The sequence below is a fragment of the Pseudomassariella vexata genome, assembly GCF_002105095.1.
Source record: "Pseudomassariella vexata strain CBS 129021 chromosome Unknown BCR38scaffold_20, whole genome shotgun sequence".
Classification (NCBI taxonomy): Eukaryota; Fungi; Ascomycota; class Sordariomycetes; order Amphisphaeriales; family Pseudomassariaceae; genus Pseudomassariella; species Pseudomassariella vexata.
In genome coordinates, this window is record NW_024467975.1 from 293,062 (window position 1) to 309,441 (window position 16,380).

General features: G+C 50.2%; 4 protein-coding genes across 4 annotated transcripts; 2 read left to right on the plus strand and 2 right to left on the minus strand.

Annotated features, from left to right (window-relative positions):
* The first annotated feature begins 2,364 nt into the window (after positions 1 to 2,364).
* BCR38DRAFT_109547 (uncharacterized protein) lies at positions 2,365 to 2,900 on the plus strand. The gene has a single exon (XM_040853362.1). The coding sequence runs from the start codon at positions 2,458 to 2,460 to the stop codon at positions 2,788 to 2,790; it is 333 nt and encodes a 110-aa protein (XP_040710561.1). The 5' UTR covers positions 2,365 to 2,457; the 3' UTR covers positions 2,791 to 2,900.
* Positions 2,901 to 3,745: 845 nt separating this feature from the next.
* BCR38DRAFT_449920 (uncharacterized protein) lies at positions 3,746 to 6,534 on the minus strand. Its single transcript, XM_040861329.1, has 3 exons — positions 4,765 to 6,534; positions 4,229 to 4,699; positions 3,746 to 4,162 (listed from the first exon to the last, which is right to left on the minus strand). Exons 1-3 carry the CDS (start codon positions 6,307 to 6,309, stop codon positions 3,842 to 3,844), a joined length of 2,337 nt encoding a protein of 778 aa, XP_040710562.1. The 5' UTR covers positions 6,310 to 6,534; the 3' UTR covers positions 3,746 to 3,841.
* Positions 6,535 to 7,000: 466 nt separating this feature from the next.
* Positions 7,001 to 9,096, plus strand: BCR38DRAFT_449921 (heterokaryon incompatibility protein-domain-containing protein). The gene has a single exon (XM_040861330.1). The coding sequence runs from the start codon at positions 7,122 to 7,124 to the stop codon at positions 8,955 to 8,957; it is 1,836 nt and encodes a 611-aa protein (XP_040710563.1). The 5' UTR covers positions 7,001 to 7,121; the 3' UTR covers positions 8,958 to 9,096.
* A 908-nt stretch (positions 9,097 to 10,004) lies between these two features.
* BCR38DRAFT_490186 (uncharacterized protein) lies at positions 10,005 to 11,969 on the minus strand (the record flags this gene model as incomplete). The annotated part of the gene is made up of 3 exons (XM_040864487.1): positions 10,005 to 11,366; positions 11,446 to 11,518; positions 11,953 to 11,969. The coding sequence occupies 3 exons, from the start codon at positions 11,967 to 11,969 to the stop codon at positions 10,005 to 10,007; spliced, it is 1,452 nt and encodes a 483-aa protein (XP_040710564.1).
* Positions 11,970 to 16,380: the final 4,411 nt, after the last annotated feature.

Consider the following 16,380-nt stretch of genomic DNA (forward strand, 5'->3'; position numbering starts at 1 on the left):
AAACTCCGTTACACGGGCAGGAGCAACCAGAACATTTGAGCGCGCCAGTATATCGACTTGCGATGACTTCACGAGGCAAGCTGTCCACGATTCCAATGTCTGCAACTTCTTTTTCGGCGTTATCGCAAGTAAGATCACTCCAACTTCAATGGATATTGTTGCTGAGTTGGAGCGTGTAGCCGAGCAAGCCAAATCCAATGACATCGGATTCGGCACCAATAGAGCAATGGAGACGACTTCCCGGGCAGATTCATGATGAGACGGCCCAGAATGTCGAGCACCATGGCCCCGATCCCTCCAGAACATGAGTGTCTGTTGCGATACAAGAGTTCGTGCGGACAGCGCTAGCATCTTCTGAGCCCCGGAAAGCAACAGGGGGTATCTAAACTATGTCGCGGCAGCAATATTTCAGGAAGCAGGACATGCCTGATGAACTCGATGGCTCCGTATGTGATCCCGAGGAAGTGAAAATAGCGGCACAATTATCAGCGACACCAGAGCTCCCCCAACAGGTGTCGAAATGGGGAAACCATCAGAGGTTTGACCATCACATGTTTTAGGGGCCCCATCAGCTGATAGTGGAGGAATCATGGGCTGTGGTCAGTCTGAACATCGCCAGTACAGCCCGAGAGCCAAGGATAATTTCCTCAGCCTAAGCCCAGGATCAACAAACACGAAGCACATCGCCAGCATTAACTGGTTGTAAAATCGGTACGTCTGCTCGCGTATGCAGTAAGGTCCATTTGTTGAGTTATCGGCAGTGCATTCGGGAATCCAGCAATCTTAATCCGAAGCTCTGTGTCCCAGTGCTAGTCTGCAGGGCATTATCACTGTTTTCAACATGACCAGCGACTTCACGGCTACGTGAACAAGAGACTTACTTGACTCAGACTCGGCAACAGTAACACTATATGCTGTCCTTGATTTCACGATGTTGCTCTAGGAGGATTTTGAGCTCGCCGTTATCGTGGGCTTTGCAGCGCTATGCGAGCGTTAAATACTGCAGTTTACCTCCTTGGCTGCCTGTCATTGCTTGTAGCTTAGTGGGTCAAATTATTTTGAGTATTTCCCCTCGAAACGAGCCCCGTCTCGATTTCACTTGCTTCAACAACCGCATAATATACTCAGACCCCACTCCCTTCAAGCCATGTTGAAAACTCACCAGAACCTAGTTGTTTGGCGTCGAATGCGCACCACCCCGCAAATGTACTTTATCCACTACAGAACTATCGATCGAGCCGGTCGATCTCATTTTGGACCCTGATTCGACACCTCAAGCATTCATACCCAGTCATCTTAGACCTTCTCTGCATGATTAGCTGGCGGCATGTGCAGTGCCCCGTTGTTGCCGTTGTCGTTGACTTCAAGTGAGTTCGCCAACTGGTAGGGTATTTTCAGGGTCTCAATCGAGAGGGTCAAACGACCGACTTATTTCGTCGGCATCAACAAGCCAGTTGATTCGACAATGGATGAGAACGAGGTGGATTGTGTGACTCGTTCTTCCCATGGAGCTATTGACTGGTTACGCTTGAGGTGGGAATCCGATAGTATATATCTCCTTGGTCTCAAGTCTCCAACCTGCCCCTTCTCTCTTCCTTCCTGACTAAACTCCCTCGTTGCTTCATTATGTTTCAATAATCGAGGCGGTCAAAAAGCCAACTCTTTCACCAATACGATTATTATTCGAGACCCTTTTAAATGGATTTAGAATACTACCTACCGTGTGCATCCGTGAAAGCTATCACTCAGAGCTCTGAGGCGCCTCAGCAGGATAACTATAAGAGCGGGAGATCTAGATTAGAGATTAAGTCGGAGACCAAATTGCCTCCTCAAACCTGTCTTTCGTTGAATAGTGTTATGTCCTCTACAGCAAGTTCTGATCTGGTACATGTAACCAATGGAACATTCGTTAGCAGCGGGGCGTTCTCTTAACTACATTTAGAGAGTTCGATTATCAACAGTTCTGATAAGGTAAGCACGGAAAATCGCTATTGGCTATACGGCTGGGGAAAAGGCGAATATATAAAAATGTAAAGAATGCAGGTTGTCACATAGCCGAATTGATCTTACGACACACACACAATGAAACTTTGGGCACCAAAACAAAACCCACCATGGTAAACGGCAGGGAAACACCTCAGCATCCCCGTCATCTGCCAATTCTTCTTCCTCTTCCTCTGTTGAGATCGAGAGTACATCACTGCCGTCCGACCAGTACAAGTCCCTCTCCGACGACACGCACACTCGCGTTTTGGATCTTCAAGCCTCATTGGACCCTGTTGCACCTATACACGGTATCTTTAGCGACTTAAATCCTGGAGACTGACCCTTTCCTCGAAGTCTGTGTCGTACACCTTGGGAGAGCCAATATTTCCGGACAAAATCGTCGTCCACGGAACCCATTCTCTCAAGATCACCATCAACCCGTAGGAAGCACTGTTTCGCTTGCAACGTCCCATGAAGGTGCGAAGTTTCTGGGTTGATGCTCTGTGCATCGAACAGAAGGATGACGACGAGAACTCAAAGCACATACCCCTGATGGCCCAGGACTACCGTGGCTGCGCCTCGGTACTGGTTTGGTTGGAGACTTCGCTCCATGGTGCTTCGCACATGAGACAGATTGCACTTCTGACACGCCAGAAATCTCCTTGGAAGGAAGCTGCCATAGCCACAGAGCAGGCTCTGGAGGGCCTGATGTCCCTTCCTTGGTTCAGTCCACGCTGGGGTTTACAAGAGGTGTTATTAAACCCGAACGCTATTCTGTTTTGCGGAAATTATTCCAATCCATGAATGCGAATTCTCAAGATAATTGTCTTGATTCCGATCTCTGAGGAACCATCAAGCTCACTTGCATCACGTGCTACCATTGGAAAGACATGGGTTTGGGTACGAGTATGGCACAGTAGATCTTCTCGAGGTTTTCTCCCAGATTTTCTGTGCGGATGGCCGAGATCGCATATATGCTCTTACTGGCCTGGCTACAGATATCACGTTCGAAAGGATGGACTTATCAAGTCGCCACGGGCTCTCTGCAATCCGAAGGGTAATATGAGTTTATTTTTATGTTTATCGAATAAAGCTGTATACTAAAAGGCCCTATATACCTGCGATAAGAAGTCAAGGCGTGTGGGAAATCGGCACTACTACCCTCGCGTTCGTTGTATAAGCATACGCCAAGTGCATACGTGCGTGTTAAGAGTCATGTCCGGTACCTGGTTTCGCTCTGTTTACTGCAGACGACGCTCTACCATAACGTCCCATATCCATACCCGCCCTGGGAAATAGTTACTCACCTATGTATCGTTCTGGAAATACTAGAGCGCCTTCGTATTTACTTTACCCATTGTTAAAACCCGTACCCCACCCGTGTCGACTCACGAATTACAGCATCGGTTCTCTATCCTGAGCTTCATGCTGACAGAGCTTGGCACACCGTATTAAGGACCTCTCACCGCGGATGATTACTTGTGTAAGGCAGAATACGTGGGCCACAACCGACGCGTGTACGTCATGGGCCGTATATTTCTCTCGTTTTCACACATTGCCTAGAGAGGTGCATCATAACATCACTTTCTTCGCTCAGCATTTCTAGTCACTTCGAAGCCATTTCTATATTTCTCAGTAAATCCTAGACAGGACCAGCCCTTGCATATTGCCTCACAGATCATCTACTGAGCGTACGTAGGTGTCAATACAGTGCTGAGAGCTAAGATGACCAAAGCGTGAGCGTTTCGCTCATATCCTCCTCGTTGAAATAACACCCTTAGTGGTGTCAATATATTGGTACTGGTGACTTATATTTCAGTAAACTAACATTTTGCAATCATGGACGACAAATTCCTCAGGACGCTACCCTGTCCAATTCATCATCGACTCTCAAAGGTTCCATATACTCCACCATGTCGTCCATGTCACTATCATTATTAATCATCGTTATACCCCCTTCCTCGTCACTGCTGTCCCCACCGGCATGGTATTCCTGTGCTGTAGTATTTAATCCAGAATATGGCGGTAGTCTTTCATTCACAGCCCTTCCCCTAGCCGCCCCCAATGTCGACCTTGAACCACTCGTAGTCAAGGGATCATTCGCCTCCGGTAGCGGGCTTGCCAATGGCGTAGGCGCGACGGAACTAACAGCCCGCGCCTTATGATCTTCCGCGACCTTACTACCCATCAGCCTGTCATCCTTAACAAAGATGTCGCTCTTGAGCTCTTGGACGTTCTTTACCCTAGCGTCGAACTTCTCGTTTTCCATTTCCTGCAGCCTGTGTTTCGACGGGCCTAATATCTTCTTTGGTGGCTCATCGATATCAATCAAATTACCCAGCTCCACTTCTTCGTTACGCAGTTGGATGTCATCTTCCTTCTCGATTTCACCCTCGCCGCCATTGATGTTAGAGAAGCCGCACCGCGTTAGAATCTTGGGGATCAGCTCGGGGTATCGCAAATGGCCCGTCACTTCGGCGCTGAGATCGATGTTTTCCACACCGTCGACATCGTCGCTGATGGCTTGCAAGCCAGTGATGCCTAGCTGGGCGCTCGTGGCTCTGTAGAGGAAGGCAAGGATGTAGTCGTTGCTAGAGTAGACGTTGAATAGCTTGCCCGAGACTACCGTTCGCATCATCTGCCAGTGTCCTGGATTGGATGGTACCGGTGCTCCTATAAGAACCACCGTATCCACTAGCCCAAATGCCCGTCGCTCAGCCAATTGTCTGAGGCAGGAGTAAATGACCCTTGCCCCAAAGAGTAGCCTATGAGAGTAACGGGGCGTTCGCCCTGCACCTTGTTAATCAGCGCGTCAGCGAGGATTTTGCCGGCTTTCTCTGATCGGTTCCGGGCTAAGCTGAACGGGTTGTCGATATTAGACGCCATAGCCAGCAGGTGAATAGGCCACAATGCCGCCCACAACGTAGCGAGAACTGTCCTGGAGAGGATTTCGACTTTAATGGCGTTCCATGCATAAGACGATACGAGCTCTCTTAACGAGTTACCCAGGGAAAGCAGGGCCTTCAGCTCGTATCTCAAAGCAAAGACCTCAGTCTCGTCCCCGAGGGCTCGCCATGGTTTGGTAACATCTCCTTCCTCGGCTAGCCAGCCGTTAATACCAATGGTTACACGCAGTCGCCGCACTTCTGGGCCATCTTTCTTCCACTCATCGCCCCACTCATCTTTCAGAGGAAGGAAGCGGAAATCCTCCACCTCCTTAGCGTACTGGTCGATCATCTCCCCCGTCATCTTGGCTCCGAAGGCGCCAAATATTGTTCCGACAAGCGCACCATTCATCCAGAAGATTCCCAAGAAAGAGGCAAGACTTCCAAGGCCGACGGATCCCATGAGACCACCGATGGCACCAGCTACAACAGGCGCAGCCAATCCACCGGTGACGCCAATGATTGCCGCGCCAGCAACCGACGCCAACCCGACCTTCCAAAATCGACTGGTTTGGTTCTGCTCCTTGCGCTTCTGGGCTTCGGCTTCAGCAGACATTTCATTGCTCTTCTCGGCATCCGCTTTTTGCGCAGTCTCGACCATAGTCGTCGCAATCTGCGTCTCCTCGCTATCGAGGAACCGGGGAGATAATTCCAAGGCTGATGCGAGGTAGCAGATCATTGCCCTCGAGTGGGCCGAGTAGTTCCCAATCGCCAACAGGAGTATCATAACGCCACTCAGCACCTCCTTACGGTCATCCAAGGCGATGGTAGTGAGTCGAGTTGGGATGGGGTGGTACAGATGCTGGAATGACTCCAAACTCGTGATCGGTCCCTTGACCACAGCGACCTTGATTCGCGAGCTTGCCACCTCATCCCCGAAACTCATCAGATCTTCTCCTTCATCGGGCGTCGACGACTTCTTCTTGGCGAGCAGCTCTGCCCGCTTGCGCCGGGCATCGATCACCTTCTGATCATCGGGACTAACGACGACCTCTTTGAGCTTGCCGAGCACCTCAGCCCTCCATGAGTCGAAATGCAGCAATGCAGCTTTTCGAAGTCGGATCAGTGCTAGACTTAGCGGCACGCGCCTGGGAGGCTGAGGCGGCGCGGGTGACTCGTCCGCTTCAGCAACGCTGTTGGAGCGGGGCACGAACAGCGGCGCGTCCCTCTCGGAGTAGGAGGGCGGACTGAGCTGCGATGATGTCGCACTCGATGTTCTTGAAGGAAACGGAGGCGGGGAGCTTTCGGGACTGTCATGGAGCTCCAGCAGCGTACGCATGTACGCTGTGATCTGCAGCACCAGGTTGTAAAGCGCTTTCCGGCGCGGCGCATTCAGTACCACCAGCAGGTGCCGCGGTTCCTGGGCGAGGGGCGGCATGCTGTTGTGACACCTGATGCTGTCGATACAGCACCAGGTTGGACTCTATATGTTGACCAACATGCCAATAGGTCCTTGTGGGCGGACTTTCAATGTTTGCACATTTATAAATGTTGTTGGTCCAATTGGCAGCTGCGGCAGCCTTATAGGTAATTTCTTTTAGACTGTGTGGCAGAAACCACCAGCTTTTAGGCAACCATGTTATTGAAGGCTCGGCCAAGTCAGCCTTGCATGAAGGATTATGCCGAAATTTATCGTATCTAGTGTGACGCGGGGTTTCTCATCTTATCTGAGCTGCAGTCAACATGCGTTCGACCTGGACTCTACGGTATTCCATTTCTCTGTGTAGGACTCTTCAAATGTTCATCATGTACCAGTTTGCTCCTCATTTCGTACGTTCAACAGAAAATCAATCCAAGCAAGAACTGTTTCTAACCTCAGACATCCCGTTGAGAATTGACCTTTTTTATGTTTCATTTTCTTAAGCGTCTACCTCATAGGACTTTCTCGTCTGTTAGCAGCCGTTCATCGGAGGTTAGGGTACTCGACTTGGCAACTGGTCCACCATACTCAGTTCACCTTCTGCAACCTTGCGCGCGAATGAACAGTGAGAAACCCACAAATAAACCAGTTTTACCTCTAGACACATCGTATAGACTTATAGTGATGTGTCGTATCACGACCAATAACAACATAAGTTACCTTGCCTGCCTTGCCCCTTCCACGATCCCTAGTACTTTAGATCCCCTCAACCCTGCTTTTAACTTTTAACATCTTCGAGTATAGTTACTTACTCAAGACTATCCTATGACATGACAGCACCCAACTCGACTATATATGATGGATTACCTCTTATTTGTGCACGCGAAGAGATACGAGTCCTCCATCTTCACGATGGTAGCGGCGATGATAAAGTTGTCTGCACATTGGAGAAAGTATCGCTGGACGACAACCCCACCTTCAACGCGCTTTCCTATGTCTGGGGCGATGCTACCATCACTGCCCCTGTGACCATCAATGGAAGGATTCTCAATGTCACGCGAAGTTTAGAACTTGCATTGAAGCACATACGAAACTATCACACAACCCTAACCTCAGACGAATCAGGCAGCCGACAGGCACTCTGGGCAGATGCGGTGTGCATCAACCAAGACGACACGGCAGAGAGGGCAGAGCAGGTTCAACTCATGAACGGTATCTACTCAAAGGCATTTCAAGTGCTCATTTGGCTTGGAGATGGAACGAAGCACACGGACTTTGCTATAGACCGGATGAACGGCTTGAAGTACGGGCTCGACACTGGCTTTCAAGTGAAACCCTGCGGCCATCCAAGTATGGACGATATCAGAGTCGAAGTCGTTCTCAAGCAGGATATCTGCGAGCGGGAGTGGTGGAGACGCCTCTGGGTGCGCCAAGAGTTCCTGCTTGCGGACGGTGAACCCGTCTTCCTGTGTGGACAGAAGTCTGTCGTGTGGTCATTGCTACTCCTGTCTTTCTTGACTGTCCCGAGGGCTTGGGATTATCCGCAGCTGGCTGGAAAATGGGAAGAAGTCAGAAAAGATATCATAGAGCCCTCGACAGGGGAGCGGTATCGAATTGCGGGTATCCATCTTGCCTCGCTTAATAGCCTGCGGAGCCTTGTTAGAGAGGAAGGGCGTATTCCGTTGTCCGACACATTCGGCTATCTTTCCAGAAACGCCACGGCTACGGATCCCCACGATTATATCTACGGATTTCTTGGACTGCTCAATAAATATGACCAGCACCGGATACGGGTCGATTATACGATTAACCCCATGGAGCTTTATCAATCTGTCGGCCGGTTACTCTGGACACAACATGCGGATGATATGCTGAAGAACATGATCATGTCGCTCCATTTTCATGGAGAGGACAATGGGTATCCTTCATGGACGCCAGATTTCCAGCGACAGAGTCGTCGTGGCTGGCGGGATCATCGTGCCCTCGCAGCAGATCGCAGCTGGAGGGAGGAGGCAGTCGACGTGCGTTTCCTAGACAACGGAGAGAATTTGGGCCTGCGAGGAATTCGGTTCGACAGAGTGGACGTCGTACATACCGTCCCGGATTCATTCTCCACAATTTCAGCACTACGCCACCATCTACACATCCTTGAAGACTTATTCGCCAAATTCGTGCTGGGAAGCAAGCGAGCACAGCGAGACTACCCACCGGACGAGCTGAAATCCGGGGAGACGTTACTGGAACTTCTCACAAAAAGTCCGCTCTTAGAGGGTGATTATTGTATACCCGGGTATACTGACGAGGAGGTGTGGAATATCATCATGGGACGGCTGAACACCCTGCCGGCGGACCTGGCGTCGCCGGCTGGTGAAACCCGGAGGAAGCTGGTAACCAGTCGGTTGATGACAATATTTTCGGGTAAATTATTCAACCGTACCTTCTTCGTCACCGATTCGGGATACCCAGGTGTTGGGGTTGTCGATATTAGCGAGGGCGACGTAGTGACTTTCATCTTCGGCATGAAGGCCCCTTTAATTCTTCGACCATATGTTGAACACGATCGAATTGTGGGATGTGCTTATGTCTCTGGCCTGGTGGATCAAGATGTACTTGATGCGTTTTATGAGAATGATTTGCTGCAGGAGCAAGTGTTCAGTATTTGTTGAGCGGGAACACATCGACACTACAGATTGTTGTGCTTTACGGGAGCTGCGGCGAATCCCCAAAATTACGATGTATGCCTCATTAGATATCGCAACGAATTGTTGTCCGTCAACTCAGATAGTTTCTGTAGGTTTGCATCTACGTTCTCTTTAGGATACCTCTTCTTGCGACAGCGTCTGAAGAGAAAGTTAGCCAGCAACATTAAACCTGTGGGCACTCGGATTGTAACGTCAGAGCTACGCCACCTTTATCAGGAGACATGTTAGAAAGAGCATACACCCCTTCGCTTGAGTCTATCGCTCTGCCGAAAAGCAAATACAACATATGACCACGGCGAGACGCCTGTTCTCGACATTGCTCTTCGTTCGATATGCACATACGTTACTCAAATCCGGGAATCGATCTAGTACCTTCTCCTGTGGTAGACGCAATTGTGGCGCATGCAAAATTCCGACTGAGCCGATATCCACAACTTGCCTCCTCTTTCATAGAGTCGGTCGAGGTCTGTTCTCGTCTCATCCAGTCTCGTATACTACTGTGTCAGCCTCTGCCTCCTAGGCAAACTGAGCTTGTGACTTGACGAACTATCTGCCCATACGTTTGGAGACCAAACAGAACTATGTAAAAACCGCCTTATGATAACTGAAATTCTCTTCTTATCAACTTAACCAATGCGACAGGGTATAATTCTATCCAAGAAAACACCCATGTTTTCTGCCGGTACCTGAAACTCGAGTCCGGCCACGGCCCCAAAGCCCGGCGACAGGCTATTACTTTATATTCAAGAATCATCGGAATTTTCGTTTCGTCATAAATGCCCGATTAAAGACGAGCCTGTCCATGTTCGACCGAACGAAACGCCAATTCAATGCAGACGTTGTTTCATTGCCCACGCCCTTAACGCCAACATCAATAAACCTCTTTCCGTATGAAACCGGGTAAATCAAATCAAGTGAAGCCTGGAAATATTTTACTGATCGCGATTTTCCCTACGACATGGTTAGTATCTCTGGTTCAATGATAGTGTAGAGATATCTCTTACATGGAGGTTAGCCATCGTCACTATTCCCATCATTCATGGGAGCAGCAAGTTCTCGCATTCGCTGCTGGCGAGACGCGCCATTGTCTTGAATGTTGTTCTCGGAGACTACCCTTAGTCGCTCGGGTAGTTCAATGGAGTCCGCAGGTGGTACCGGAGAGGACGGAGTACTGCGGGTCCGCTTCTTGGCACCACTGCTCCATGACTGTATCTTGGGACGCGGACCTTCCAGGTCCCGATCCACAACCACCGGCCTGAGCTTCCGGGTTGCTTTCTCACGGCGGACCATGCCATTCGTAATCCGTGGGCAGTAGCCTCGTGGTAGCATCGACTTGCTGCAGATTGGACATAACGAGCTGATTTCGTTGAGAAACTCGTCGACGCAGTCGGGGTGGAAAATATGACCACACGGCAACTCGCGGATAATGGTAGCTTTGGACTCAAAGTCCTCTACGCAAATGTGACAAAGGGGCTGGTAATTAGCAGACAGATCAGCCGCTTGAGTGGCCCTGGACACGGTATCCGACGCCTTCCATATCGAATCCTGGGGCGATTGAGGTGAAGTTGGGACGTTTGATGGCGGCAAAGGCGGGTCGTAGTTGTAAGTGAAAAGTGGAAACCGCTGAATGTGTTCCATAGGCACGGTGACTCGTTTTATACCGAGTGCTTCCAGGTCAATCTCACCTCGCATGACACGGCGGCGGAGTGATGCCCGTCGACGATTCTGAACACAGTGCATGGCTGTTGATGTGGTACCAACGACGAAGAGAAGCAAGGCAACGATTATCAGCACGTACATCCAAAGAGCAAGTGTAGATGGACTTGACACCCTCAGTTCGGTCCATACTCGTACGTAGTCATCAGGATCTGCATCGTATATCGACGTGATATCGGCACCATAGGGAATGGTCGTTAGATTGCCCGAGTAAAAGCTGAGTTGGCGCATCATCTCAGCCCCACTAGCGCCAGAGATGGCATAAATGGGGTGTTTGTGCTCTGTCTTCCATTTGCCATCGTCACCAAGATCCCACACTGGGTCGCTGGCGGGAGGTGGTGGAGTTGCACCCGTGTCCGGAAGGTAGAAAATGAAGCCACGAACTGGATCTGACCTCGCAGCATCGAGGAGACGCTTCGTGCAGGTCCGACTGACCCACGGTGCAACAGCTATGAGATTGTAGCTCGTTGGAGGTAAGTTTGCTTGTCGAGTGGCATTGCTAGGGATGTATTCATCAAGAAAGGCGTTGCAAAGATCTCCCGAATGGAGGTCGGGGACGTAGAGCAAGCCCTGAATGACGCCATCCGTAGTCTGGGCATAGTTGGCCGAGAGCGTAGTGATATTCTCTACTATGCGTTCGGAGTATGCTAACTGGCTCTAAAAGAGAGGAGGGATGAGTACGCAATGACGACTACGAGAACAACGATGGGAACTGGCGGTGGGGGCCGGCACTTACGGATAGGGAGGTGATGTTCTTGATAATAGTGCTACTCGTGCTTCCTCCTGAGTACGGATTGCTGAACAATAGCCTGCACTGAGGTTAGTAACTGTTTCGCAAGCAAAACGTCATCAAACATCGAGACGCAATGCCTTGTCGAGCAGCGTCGAGTGGAAAGCCTGCTAGTCTTGGCTGTGATGTAGACGTTGAGGCTGCAGCTGCAGCAGAACCAAGACGCAGACGCCACCTGGATTGACGCTGCATCACCACAATCTCCAAACCCCGGATGCAGACCAGCAGACGCCAATCCACCAAGGTCGACAGCAATGTCACAAGAACCCAAGCTGACAAAAATTCAGATCTGGCAATGACCTACACGACATTCCGGACATCGTTGAGCGCTGTGAGACGTCAGTTACCGTTGCCAAGACAGGAGCATTGGCGCCAAGATTTTGCCAATGTCAATGGGGTTTTTGGAATGACGCGGGGAAGAAATCCAAAGAGACGGGGCAGGCCAAGACATACACATGTTCAAAAACCATGTTGAGAGATCTGAAGGACGCTTTCGCAGCCTTGATTCGACCAACGCCTAGCGGATGGTGAATGTCTGCCAGGCTGCAGGCAATAAGTTTAAAATTGATGTTTCCGAGAAGATGCGCGATTACCGTGAGGGGGACTGGGGACGGATGAGAAAGCTGGATAGAGCTGAGCAGCCCCGGGGAAAGTATGCATTGCCAAGAGAAAAGACAGATGGCCGGGTAGGTGGGCGAGAGGATCAGACCAAAGATGTGGTGCGAGCAAGGTGCGAGGCCCTTCAAGTGGCACAATGGAGAGTCCCCAGTTAAGGCATGGCTGACCCAGTGTGTCGCCAGGACCCGCTTCGCACATGGAGCGAGAGACTCTATTGCCTACCCATTTTGCTCCCTGTCAGCCCTTGAGAACCTTGCTGCTCGCTGGTCGCACAAGATTCATAACATTGCTCCACACAGCAAACTTATAATTGAACAGTTCTAGACCAACACATCTATCTCCTGCAAGGGTCTTGCCCACAGTAGTTAAGGAAAGTCCTGCCACCGGCAGACCTGACGAGTCGGGTCTCACGATGGTTGGGAGCCGGCGCTACGTATTTGACGATCCATCCTCTTGGTGTCTCGCTTACGGCGCCCACACGCCCCCCCGAAAAGCTTGTCTTGCTCGTCGAAGCTTGTCTCCCACGTCCTTGGATGCACTTGCATACACATTCCCGCCCCTCAGCGAATCGTTTTCGTCACCGCTTCCATGAATGTGCCACATTCATTTCGAGCTCTTGTCGACCGCCCGGTTGGGTTGAAGTAGGCTCCACCGCTTAATGAGCGCTGTCGGATACGAAACGGGTCGATCGGGTTCTGACGCATGGTCGAACCCATATCGACAGGACTGGGTCTGGTACGCAAACGACGATAGCTCGCAACATCGATTGATTCGTCTGTCACGCGCAACTCCTTGTTCGAATCGTCGTGTTGTAAACGTCTTACGTCCTACGGTTGCTTACATACATCTTTTCTCGTCCAAGACAAACGCACCCTGCGTTGCAGACGTTGCGGAAGCAGACTGCCGCGAGTCAGGATCGCCTTGCTGATCTGAACTTGTCAATAAGTTCCCTCACATCTTGTCGCCTGAAACCCCGAGATCGGATGATCCTCGCCGCAAGTGCTCAAGTTGAAATGAGGCTGGATTTGCCGTCGTATTATTTGACTCGTGCGCTCGGAGCTCCGGAATGCGTGTCGGCAGGTCAAAGGCACACGCGAAAATGGGCAGATGCGATACGACCCTCAGCTGCAGCAGCTGTGAATTCTGCAGCAATGTACAAGAGTGATATCCAAGAGCAATATCCAAGAGAGGAACTTCCTTCTTGTACTACCGATGTCTGGAAGCATGGGAAGTGCAGTGCAAGCCTTCATCCCAACATGCAAAAGCCAAGCTGCTACGTCAAAGATTAGAGTTTGTGACACATTTCGGATTCAATGATCTCATTACTCATGATCAGCGCAGCTCCGCATCTAGCAATGTCCCATCAGCTCCCAAGCGGTCCAGACTATCGGAGTCTACTATCCAACCGGTATATTAAAGACAGGGTAAGAATGCGGAGTTTAGATAATCCTGGGCATGATCAGTGTGAAAATCAATAACCGCCTGTTCACATGGGCTCGACTCTGAAGATGATTCGGTGTATCTCCTGGTGGAGTGGTGGAGTCGAACCTAATGTAGGTGCTAGCAGTTTGTATACTAAAGACCAGGTTTCTGAATGGATAATTTCGTGCTCAATGGTACCAATCAAGCATTCTGCAGCAGAGTGCTACTGCAGTATCAAAAGCACGCGGTGGATGTCGGTAAGACCAAGATAAGCCATGTCATGATGAAATGCAAAAAGATGTGCTCATCGTTGCTTTCGGACATGTCCCACCCCACCTCTAGCAGTGGGTTCTGCGGGCTACACACGTCCGGGTAGCAAGTTCGGAATTTTGGTTTCACTTCTCGGTGTTGACTTGCTCTCGTGCCATTTTCGACGATCAGTGGAGGAAGATGTTCAGTTCTGGACTCTCAGTCCATCGATGTAAACGCCTCTCGCCTCCATTTCATGAACTACATATGGTTATTGTATGAGGAACTTTATCACTATATTTACCAGAGAGAAAAGCTATAGAAGAGTACTGCCACCGAGTTACGTCACTATAAGGCGCAAAAGCATAACAGCACATCCCCAGTGCCTGGCGAAAGCCGCCTGTCTGGCAGTTTGGAGGCCAAACTGATACAGAGATAAGAGGCTCGTATTAGAAAGTGGCCTTGCTTCTCCTGTGAGTCCATCAATACCTGTATTGAGTAGCTAGCCCTTTAGTAGATAAAGTACCCGGTACTAATCGTTAGACTTACGCTTGCAATCTGACCAATATATGTTGTCGACTCATTGCAGCTTATGTAATATTCCACCACTTCGATCATGCTGGCAAAAGGTTGGTTGCGGTTGACCCGTTTTTGGTGGCACGAAGCATGGGTTCCGACATCATCAACCATGAGGCATGTCATGTCTCTCATGCATGGACTAATGTTCCTGTTCCATTCAGCCGAAATCCCTTGCATGGTATGAAGGAAGTCTCGCCTCTTCTGTTTTCTAATGACCTAGGTAGTGTGTTTTAACTGGAGCCACAGCCGCGGGTTTCCAACAACAGAGCACTCTTGTTGCTTTCTTGTGTAGTATGGGCTGATTAACCGCGACGCTTCAGCACTGCGTAATCCTGAGCTCACCCCAAAACAGGAATATCGTGGACATCAGGCTGCGGGTCGCCTAGTCTTCTCTGAAAGTTTGTCACGTTTCTCTGAGCACCCTCCTTTGTGCTCATGTGAGGAGAGACAACGCCTCTTCTCCTTTTCGTTTTTGTTCTATTCTTTGAAAATGCCTTCATATACATGCCAGTTCGATGGACATTACCTACAGTTATCTCGACAATCGGTAGCAGATACTGGATCACATCATACCGATGTGCCGTAACCTGTGGCAGCATAGATTGGATCCGAATGAGAAGTATTACGATACTTCGGAACTAGGATACGGAGCCAATTCTTGCCAAGTTCTCAAGTTCGCAGCTCAGAGGTGCAAGTCGATAACCTGAAATAGGGTGACTACTCTTACCGTCAATAATCTGTGTTTGCGAAGCTAATTCCTACTATGCCGCCCCTTTGTTCCAAAAACAACATAAAAAGTTGTCCACGGCAATGAAGAATGGCAAGAACAGGGAAGGAGAGGAGGTAAAACTGTCACGTCCCGCGATGGGGCTGTCATTCATTTCGTACACTATAGCATCCCGTCCGCACAACTCAAAATGATCTGGCAATGAGCAACGTAATTCAAGCATGGGCGTTGAGGACGGATCACTACCAGACGAATGCTTTTCGGCAGGTTGATTGGCATATATCGGTCCGTATATGTCCCGCCTGGACTGGTGGCATTCGTTGAAGTTGATTGCTTCCTCGAGTGACGACATTAAAAAGCACCAAAGCCGCCGAGACCAGTTTCTGAGATTGCTCCGACAACGATACCTGCAAGAGCACCCCTAGATATTCGCCTGGTGCACTCAGATGAAACCTGAGCTCCGGCTGACGTTTCGGTCCCTCCCGAGTCCTGAGGAGGTGGTCCCACTGCTATCGGTGTCTCCCTCGCAACGTGCCTGGGCGGTCTTTCCCATAACAGGGACGAGTGTACTTTCAGCCGTAGCCTCGACCTTCCGCAAGGCGTACATGCCTTCATCCAAGTCTACCATTGGATAAGCGACGGTAAAGAAGTAGCGGCCCAAGTTTGCAGATTGTTCCCCGAAACTGTTGACGAGCACCTCGCGCTAGTGTTGAAAACTCGGCCGCCACTGTAATCGATGGCGACAGATGGGACTAAGGATTGACGGTTTTAGATTCGGATTGCAGACCGATTGAGAATTCAAAAGTCAGGTCGCCGTTAAAAATAATAACCGGTCAACTGTTCTAGTCTTCCAGAGCTGCAACCCGATTATACTTATGCGCCAGCAGGGTCGTACAAGGGAGTATGTCGGTGCAACCCAACCGAATTCCGGGTCTGCGACATGCTGCTTCTTCAGGGTTGGCCATGACCGATGGAGAGCCCCCGAGCGGCATGTGGAATCAGGCATACATCTATCGTACTCGACGCTTTCTCCATCGAGGAAACCGAGGTTTACTTTGGTAAGGCTTGCTCTCATGCTAGTCCATCAGCCTGTTATATCACTATAGTCCAAAGGTTGACTATAGGATTGGCCCGTCACCTAGTCCTCATCACACCCGCCGAGAACAATCGAGCCGTCCCGTGCGTCTTTGTCGTCTACCCACATTCGGCCCCAGAAAAGAGATCATACCCGGGAAAGTATCTGCTCACTATTCGAGAGCGCGTTGGGATGTCGGGTTGGTTCCTAT